This window comes from Physcomitrium patens, chromosome 6, assembly GCF_059467195.1.
Source record: "Physcomitrium patens ecotype Gransden chromosome 6, ASM5946719v1, whole genome shotgun sequence".
NCBI lineage: Eukaryota > Viridiplantae > Streptophyta > Bryopsida > Funariales > Funariaceae > Physcomitrium > Physcomitrium patens.
The window spans coordinates 6,162,285-6,172,500 of record NC_143415.1 but is presented as its reverse complement, the minus strand read 5'-3'; the positions used below and the strand labels follow the sequence as shown (position 1 = coordinate 6,172,500).

General features: G+C 29.4%; 1 protein-coding gene across 3 annotated transcripts in view; it reads left to right on the top strand.

The window, feature by feature from the left end:
* Positions 1-6,279, top strand: part of LOC112283413 (succinate--CoA ligase [ADP-forming] subunit alpha, mitochondrial) — a 6,541-nt gene extending 262 nt beyond the window's left edge. The window contains exons 1-2 of one of the 3 annotated variants that reach the window (XM_073534582.2): positions 1-1,625; positions 5,377-6,279. The exon at positions 1-1,625 is cut by the window's left edge and continues 63 nt beyond it. In XM_073534582.2, the coding sequence (XP_073390683.1) occupies positions 545-1,621 (1,077 nt within the window). In that variant the 5' untranslated portion in view covers positions 1-544 and the 3' untranslated portion in view covers positions 1,622-1,625; positions 5,377-6,279. Of the gene's footprint in view, positions 1,785-5,373 lie in introns of those variants that run through there. The other 2 variants (XM_090251064.1, XM_024522044.3) reach the window with 2 other exon arrangements.
* The last annotated feature ends 3,937 nt before the right edge of the window (positions 6,280-10,216 follow it).

The window sequence follows — 10,216 nt, the reverse complement described above, 5'->3', positions numbered from 1 at the left end:
AATACACATTATTAAATTTTAGATTTGATTCATTATTAAATTCATCTTAAAATCTAATTTTCTTTGGTTTTTAAAGTGCTTAAACATAACACATATATTCTTGTATCAAATACATCATGTCAAAAAGAGAAACAAAAATGACAGTAAGAGTACAGTATCCAAAAGATTGAAAGAAAAAACTGATTTATGAAATTTCAATTTCAGAAGCAACTCACAATCATGAATTCAATTTCTATATTCTAACTCCCACAATAACATCCCAAACCAATACTTCAACACACAACTAAAAAAACCATAAATTTTGCATACAAATTGAATCAAAATTTCCACCTCAAAGGAACATAATCCTCCTTTTTTGTGCAATCAACATGTGTTTGAAGAATTCCAATCCACAAGAAATGAAAGGAAAATCCACTTGCGATCTCTATTCTCTTCAACAAAAAAATGGTGAAAAAGCATTGAAAGAGAGGGAGGCGTCACATATCAAAATGTAGGCACACACACACACCTACATATATATATATATATATATACACCAAAGAAAATGGAGGGCATTCAAATACCCTATATCACATGGAGTCTGGTTAAGTGTGTTTTGCATGCATCAACTCGCATGGCGAGTGGCGCGGCGAGGGCCATGGCGCAGTGCGTGCGAGCGGTGACGAAGAGCTTCACCACCACAGCGTCGCGAGGCTTCATCGACGCGGGCCACGCGCGCGGCATGTCGAAGGCCGCGGTGTTCGTGGACAAGGCCACCAGGCTGATCGTGCAAGGCATCACGGGCAAAAACGGCACATTCCACACCGAGCAAGCCATCGCGTATGGCACGCAGGTGGTGGGCGGCGTGACGCCGAACAAAGGCGGAACGCAACACCTCGGCTTGCCCGTGTTCAACACCGTCGCCGAAGCCAAGCAAGGCGTCCAGGCCAACGCCACTGTCATCTACGTGCCACCCAAAATGGCGTGCAACGCCATCCTGGAGGCGCTGGACGCGGAATTGGACCTCGTCGTGTGCATCACCGAAGGGATCCCGCAGCAGGACATGGCGAGGGTGAAAGCCGCATTGCTGTCGCAGAGCAAGACGCGCCTGATCGGCCCTAACTGCCCGGGGATCATCAAGCCCGGCGAGTGCAAGATCGGCATCATGCCGGGGTACATCCACAAGCCAGGCCGCATCGGTATCGTATCCAGGTCGGGAACTTTGACATACGAGGCAGTGTTTCAGACAACCAGGGTGGGGTTGGGGCAGTCGACGTGCATCGGCATCGGGGGCGATCCATTCAGCGGCACCAGCTTCGTGGATTGCTTGCGGTGCTTTGTGAAGGATCCACAGACAGAGGGCGTGGTGTTGATTGGGGAGATTGGTGGTTCAGGCGAGGAAGACGCGGCGCGCTTCATCGTGAGCAGCGGCACGCAGAAGCCCGTGGTGGCATTCGTGGCCGGGCTGACGGCGCCTCCGGGGCGGCGAATGGGCCACGCGGGGGCGATCATCGCTGGGGGCCGAGGCACGGCTCAGGCCAAGATGAAGGCGCTGCGCGCGGCGGGCGTGACTGTGGTGGAGTCCCCGGCTCACTTGGGCAAGACCATCCTCAAGGTCTTCCGCGACCGTCGCCTGCTTTGATGCCGTAAGACCCCCACCCCAAGACCCGCCCTCGTTTACTGTTGTGATGTGAAGACGATGAAAGGATCAGTAATAAGGAAAATTCATCAGTACAACTACATGAAAGTAATTATTTTTACGTGAATCTTTTGTTTCATTAATTCAATCATTTTTTTGATTCTAATCCATCAAAATTTAAATCTTTCATATATATATATATATATATATATAAAGAGAGAGAGAGAGAGAGAGAGAGAGAGATATTTTGTTTCTTTTTTTTCTCAATTTTTTTTATTTGAACATTGTTTTTGAAGTTTAATAGTTGTGGTGTTTGAGTTTTAAGGATATTCAAATTTTCCTCACTTGTTATGAGTGTAGTTTTTTTGTATAAGAATTGATTCTTTAATGTATTAAATTCACAATATATATATATATATATATATATATATATATTAGGTAAAGAATAAAAGGCAAAGTATGGTTTAATCTTAAAATGCATTTTAAAAAATTAATCTAGTAATAATAAATATTTTATAATATATTTATGCATTCTATATACACATATGTATATTAATAAATAAGAAGGACTTCATTTGAAACGTTTTGCAAATAATTTCAACACATCAACAAGTTCAAAATAATTCTGTTGGTTAGGCACTAAGACATAAAACCAAATAGGAATGCATTGAGATATTAACAAATCAAAAAACAAAGTTAAAAATAAAAAACAAAAAACAAAACATGCATGAATTTTGAAAAAGATAATTTAGGAATGAAAGATTATTTTTGCTAGTTTTTGTTATTTTACCAACCAATTTATTTAGGATCTAAAAGAATACGTTGTAACTTCACAATAAACTGATATGATTTTTTCTGTCTTATAAACAATTACCTTCAGAAATTCAAATAATGTCTACAATGAAAAAATTGAACATTCTATATTTAAAACTATGTAGACGATTGATATAACTATTTCATACAAATGTTGATTTAACTAAGAAATAATTCAATTAGACATAAGTATTGTTGTAATTTTACTAAGAATTATAATTTTTTAAGATAGATTGGTTGTCAACTTGTATTAGTTATCATGGGTATTAAAGTTAAACATGTTTTATCAGAAAATAAGGATTTTTTAATCGTAAAATTATTTTTAATATCACTGTTTTATTAAACTTAATATTTGTACCACAGTTTCAATTGTAGTGTATATAAAAATACTAAATTCATGAAATAAATATATATTTATAAATATATATATATATATATATATATATATATATATGTATAATTTTGAATGAAACATAATTATAACTTTATATATTTTACTTTTTTTAATATCACAAATTTATTTGTAAAGTATTATTGTAAATATATCTCATTAAAAACCATGCATTTTCTTTGTCATACAAACAAAACATTATTATTTGAAAATAAGAATGATTATACTACTCTTTTTTTAAAACATATTGTATGATAGTTTTTCTTAATTTTTCAGCAATCATATTAACAATTAATATATGCTATTTTTCTTTTTAAATGAATTTGTTTCAAAGATATTCAAACTTATACATAAATTTATTTATTTTCTATTTAATTTTAAAGTGATATGTACATGTAGTGAAAATTATTATCTTTCAGATTTGTGAATTTTATGTTATGATTAACTAATTTTCCTTTTTGACAAATTCACATTGAAAATTAATGCACATTTTAATCATTTCACATTTTTACTAAATCAAATTATTTTAATCATTTTTGAAATAATATTCTACATAATATAATAACACATATATGAGTGTCTTGTTGGTTTACTTTAAGGTTGAATGATTTCACTTTAGTAGGTCAACAAATTTCAATGGATGGTTTCATAGAAAATAATTGAAAAGTTTATATCTTTTCTTCTGGGGAAAAAGAAAAAAGAAAAAAGAAAAAAAGATAGGAAGCTCAAAAAATATAGAATTTAAATAATTTCCGGATTGTAATACTTCTACAATGTAGTAAAAATAAAAATTATTTATTTCTTATCATTTATCTTTTGTTCAACTTTATTATGTTTGTTAGAATATGTAAATGAAAATATATGAATATATATATATATATATATATATATATATGTACAGAGTTTCATGTTTGAAGAAATGAGCACTTGTTTTAAAGCTTGTAATTTCTTTTTTGATTTATTTCAGTGCATTTGTGCATGCTAGAAATTTCAATAAAACAAAAATACTACGATTTTGCTTGAATTATTTCTGAATTTTAGAACATATTGCAATTGCTTCAGAGTATTCTTTAGCTTAATTTATATCAACTTTTGTCTATTGTGAATCCATGATTCGATAATTTATGTGGTAAATATAGCTCTTATTAAATATAAATTGATCACTTAAAAATATAAATTCATACTAGTTGATTTTGATTGTATTATTTTTATTACTATTATTACTGTTGTTATTTTAAAAAATTAAACTATATTTTCATTTAGATTTTTATTTTTATGTAGATTTCAGCCCCTGAATAATATACATACATATTTATTTATTTTTCTGAAGTTTTGAATGCTTTTATTTCAATGTTTTCTCACCAAAAAAATACCATTAAACACTAGATGAATTCGGAAACTTCATGCAATCATGCACTGCACTTTTTGAATCATGGAATATAATTATGATTTTATAATGGAGAATAGTACTACTATCCTTTTTTCTTTATTCTTTTTCTTTTTTCAAAGTTTTATTTATTAAAGCACTTCCCAAGTCTATAAAAGAAGCATATGCCCTTTGATTTTTAGAGAACGACATTTTAATTCTTTAAATAATAATTTTAAAACAAACTTATTTATTGACTACATTTATAGGTAAGTATACATTTATGTACAAGTGAACTCATTTATAAAGATTTGCATGTATATGTATTCACACACTTATATATACTAGTAGATAACCATGATGTTGGGCATAGAAACCCACAATCCCTTGTTCCCATGTGTCCCTTGTTCCTACATTGCCTCATTCTCATGTTTGGCCAATGAGATGGCTTCTTTGGCCCTTTGTGTTATATCCAAGCAATTTCATCATATAGATATGAAAAAATTTACAAACTCACTAATTAAAAGCATCATCTATTATTTTGATAATATCTACTGTAAATAAAAACATGTTTATTTAAATTAATCATTATTAAACGCCACACTCATGTGCAGTGTGACAGCATGAGTTTTAAAATAAATCAATCAATCAATCAATCGATCAACCAAACATTCAAAAATTATTGTAACCAGCTCTTTCCTAACCCTAATGGAATATGGAACAAACACAAAGTTAATCCCGTTAGCAGGACTAAAAATATTTTGATTACTCTTAGAGTGTGGCCACCGGTGGCGACAACGCTCGCGCCATCGGGCGGCCACGCTCCCCCGCCCGCAAAAAGTTGAAGGATGGGACGATGCTCGGAAAACGGGATAAACAGAAAGTCGGATTCGCACAAGAGGAAATTTTAAGTCAACGTCTTCTTAGATACCGAAGTATTCCTTCCAGGAAGGACAGGTTTCTGTGCTGCGAATCTATGTTCTGCTGCGTCGAACTTTTATTATTATTATTATTATTATTTTAAATAATCTAGTTTTATTTCAATGTTCCTTAATGGATGCCGAATCCAGCTGGACATCCGAAAGATCTCGGAACTCAGTTCTCCTGCTTGTTTCTCACCTTGGTTCATGCACACTTCGCCGAGTTAACGAATTTGAAATCGATTCAGTGTTGTTCTGACTTTAGAAGGCGTGTATTCTAATACATGAAGATTCCGTCCCCGGCTTTCCCTAATTTTGAGCATGGAAACTTGCGAAAAAGCTTGGTTCGAAGGGAATGACAACTGGCGATCGGAGGTTGGAGGAGGTAGCATTCTAAGAGAGAGAACCAGGCCGAAATACGAAACCAGATCGCACTATACTTTATGCTGAACTTTGCCAGGACGTGGAGATGGAGCGGAATTAGCTGTAATAATAGGATGATGCATGGGAGCAGCAGCTCTGGTGCGGCAGACGAGATCATAAGTCTCCAGCCTGCTTCAACCATGATCAATCAATTGATGAGAAGTTCAAGGTACTCACACAAAAAAGAGAGGCTAACATACAGACAGACAGTTTTGGAAATTGTTTAAGAACTGTTGAAATGTTACAAGAATATCATACGTGATTGATTGTAAGGAAAAAAAGAAAGAAAAAGAAAGCATCCGTCTGCACATACTTGACAATTTGCTCCAATTTGGAACAGCACTAAGCACGATGCATCGTGTAATTCGGATCTCTGGAGCCTCGTTTCTACTTGCTTAGGGTTTTGCTTCAAAACCTTCTCTCGTAGAGCAATGGATGGATGAATACTTGAATGAACGGAATATTGCGGTTGAGTTGGATGTGGATGAATATGTGGATGGATGGATGGATAACCCGACCTTCGCATAAGAACTGATTTGTTTGATGAACAATTCCTTGAATGGCCAAATAAAATTTTAAAAGAAAAAAAAAGGAAAAAAGAAAAGAAAAGAAAGATAAGACGAGGACTGTCTTCCATGCCTTGCTGTTTTGTTTCTTTGGAAATTTGGGTACCCGATCATTGGTAAGGTCTTGAAAGATCTTGTTTACAATTTGACAAAGATTATTTATATACTTTTTATTTATTTCACTCTTTTTTTATTTCACAAAAATATTTTTACATTTCTTGTAAAGGAAAAAGTATATAATTTCAAAGAATGGCTCAACTGGAAATTTAGAATGCAGATTAAAACACACTTCACATCCACAAAATTAATTAAAAGCACCACTTCCCAACAATTGTATAAGAATGTGAGAGTAAATTTATTTGTCAAGCCAAATTACCAAATAGCATCAATTTCGAGTTGGTTGTAATTAGTAGAGTGAAGTGAGTAAGTGCAAACAACAAAAGAAAAATAATGAAGAATAAAAAAAATAGTGAAAGAAAGACAATCAAACAAATACACACTCCAAAACTAAACACAATGTGATATATGGATTCTTACTTGATGCAAAAATTAAAAAAATAAAAATCAAGAGTTTTTGTTTTGGTAAATCTTCTATCTTTTCAATGAAATGAAATAAAAAATATAAATCAAAGTTACCATGAGTAAATAATGTCAATTTAAAGATAAAAATTAAATAATGGAAAAGTTAGAAAATTAAAATTTATCTAAAAAGTACAATCATATATATATATATATATATATAATTACTATTATTATTATTTTTATTATTTTTTACATGTATTAAATATGTATCAGATATATATTAAATATTTTTAATTTATATTTTTACTTTATAATTTTAATTTAAATATTATCAAGTAGATTAGATATACATTTTCATCTGGTAAGATTTTTTTTTTGACTTTCTAGAAGTAAACAGTATGTTTAATAATTCTTCAAATGAATTTTTTGAAATAAATTCATTACATGTAAGAAGTTTTTATATAATTTGTTTTGAGTTTAAAAACATTAACTAATATTAATTATCTTTTATAATAGATTCTATAATATATAGCTTTTATTTTTTTTAAATGAGTAGCAAAAAGGAAATTTATTTTAGTTTTTTAAATATATATATATATATATATATAATAATTAGATTTAATACCATATTTATTTTAAAAATTCTTCTGTATTCATTTTAAGATTAAGTTCATAATAATAATAAAATATTTATTTAATGCTAATATAAAGTTATTAAAGCTTAAAGAAAAATAATTACAATGAAGTGACATAATACATAGTATATATGTAATATGCAAAAGTGTAGAATTTTTTTTGGTATATGTACTAATAACAATATAAATTTATTTTAATTTATTACTGATAAAATTTTAAAATGCATAATTGAATATAGATGGAATTATTAGATAATTATTAAAATAATTATACACTATTAAAATAGATTTTTTAAATTTTAGAAATAAAATTTTGAATAAAAGTAATATTAATAAAAGATAAAATAAAATTTAAATATCACATTAAAAAATATTTAAATTTATTTAAAAAATAGTAATAAGATATAACATGTGAAAATTCAACGTATTGTAATAAAATTAAGATTATATTATCAATAAACTATAGATGTAGTTTTGTTTTATTATAAAAAAAACAATGAAGGCATATAATTGCAAAGTAAATATTTAAAAATATATATTATGCAAAAAGTTTAATAATTATTTTTTATATGTAATAATTTATAGAATAAAATAATATTTTCAAGGTGTTTTTTAACTAAACATGCAACAATGTATATACGAGCAAAGTGATTATGAATGATTTATATAATAATCATATTAAAGAATTAAAATTAAAGAAATATGTGAAGTTTTAAAAATAAAAATGCTAAATTTTATTCAATTTATCGAAATGATTATTATTTTATTATGAAATGATAGCTATTTTAATTTATTTATATATATATATATATATATATATATATATATTTAATAAAAAACATAGTGAAAAATACTTTGTTTATTAGAATTTTTGTTTTTGCCAAATTTTAAATTGCTATTAGGATGAAATTTCTCTAACATGTGATAATAACATAGATATATCTACTAATAAAATAAAATCATGCATCAGTATTATAACAAAAATTAGATATACTATCCATTGTTGTTTAGAAGAAGGAAGCAAAATAAAAGAAGTGATTCTTATCTTGAGCATAAGTAGAGTTTGTTTTTAATTTTGTATTTTAAAGTTAATTTTGTGATGTTTCTATTATAATTTTATCATATCTATAATGTGTATAGAGAGAGAGAGAGAGAGAAAGAGAGAGAGAGAGAGATCAAGAGAGAGAAAGAATGATAAGACTTAGAACATCTATAAATGAAATCCATTTTTTTAAAAAATCATTTCATGCTTTAATATATATATATATATATATATATATATATATATTTTATGTCAATTTATTTGAATAACATATGTATGCATATTTTTACTTCTCTTTTAATAAAAAATATCTACAATAGATAATAAAAATATAGTACACTTATAAGCTTACTTTAAAGGGCTATATTTCAAAAGTCTTATTAAGATGTCTTGCTTAGTAAAGAACTTCTTCTTTTTAAAAAAATTTATATTTGAATATAATATCAATATATAAAGAGACTAGAGCATTCTTTTATTACAAAAAAAAATATGAAAGATTGTACTTTTATTCTAGAAATAATTAGATGTATAAAAAAGTATTTTTATTGATTTTTAAAGCACCTTTGACATGTCAACTTGAATTTATTTAAAAACTATTTCTTCAAATAGAAATAACAAAAAAATACTTTTATTTTACTAATTATATATTATTATATATTATTTTACTAATTACATGTTATTATATGTTTAGACATCCAATTCATAATAGAATCTTCCATAAGAAATATAAAACTTATATATATGGAATCTTCTTCATGTGCTTTCAAACTTCATTTATCTTTGGTTATTTTTTCTTTGTAAATTTGAAGACTATTATAGGCATCTAATAAGAAGATTCTAAAAATATTCTAAAAATATTCTATTAAATTCTAGAAGGTCTAAAAGATTTTTTAAATATTTCAATATGAGGTTTTAGAAGATTTCTCATAATATTTCAATAGAAGATTTTAAAAATATTTTAAAAATATTCTAGAAGGTTTTCAAAATATTTCAATAGATTCTAAAAATTCTAAAAAAATTAAAGAAATTGTTCAAGAAGCATCTTAGGATTGCTTTCACTTTACGCAATATAAAAACTTCTCAAGAAGCTTCTTAATATTGCTACATTTCCAAGCAATATGAAAACTTTTTTAGAAGCTTCTTGATATCCAATATATATTAGAATTGAGGCTAAAAAGATTCTTAGACTTAATAATATATTTCTTAGAGCTCTAGCTCACTGTTGTTAGGGACATAGTCTTTAGAACCTTCTAGAGACAAGTTTCTAGAACCTTTTAGAAGCAAGTCTCTGGAACCTTCTAAAAGCTTTCTAGTTGGTAGAAGTTGCTTGAGAAGCTTCCTAAATAGGAGTATATATTGGAATCGAGGTTGAAGAGTTCTTCAGTCTCCACAACACATTTCTTGGAGCTCTAGCTCACTTCTCTCGTGTTGTTCTTGTATTCATTTGATTAATTAAGTTCTTGCCAGTTCTTCTTAAAATTCTTATTAGATCTCGAGCTTGTATTTCTGTGTCCGTGATAATTTATCGAGATTGCACTCACCTCAGATATCAGAGCTAGTTTCTTCTTCGTTAGAGTGTAGATTATTCCTCTGCTTGAAGGTGTACTAGCGTTTTAGAGGTTGCAGATTACCCTCCTCTAAACTGATACTTCTTTTGTTACAATATTGGAGTCTTATTCTTCTTGGAGAGAGTGGATTATCCCTTTTCTTGAAGCTCTTAAGGAGTTTTAGAGATTGCGGAGTACCTTCTTCTAAACAAATATTATCTTCTTATAGAGTCATTTCTGTCCTTCTCTTAGAATGGCCGGAGGCCAAGACATTAGTATGACGGAAAGTTCGGAGTCCAAATTGAATGCTATCATGAATGCCCTCGCTATGTTATCACAAAGAATTGTAGAGATTGAAGGAGCCATGGCAAGG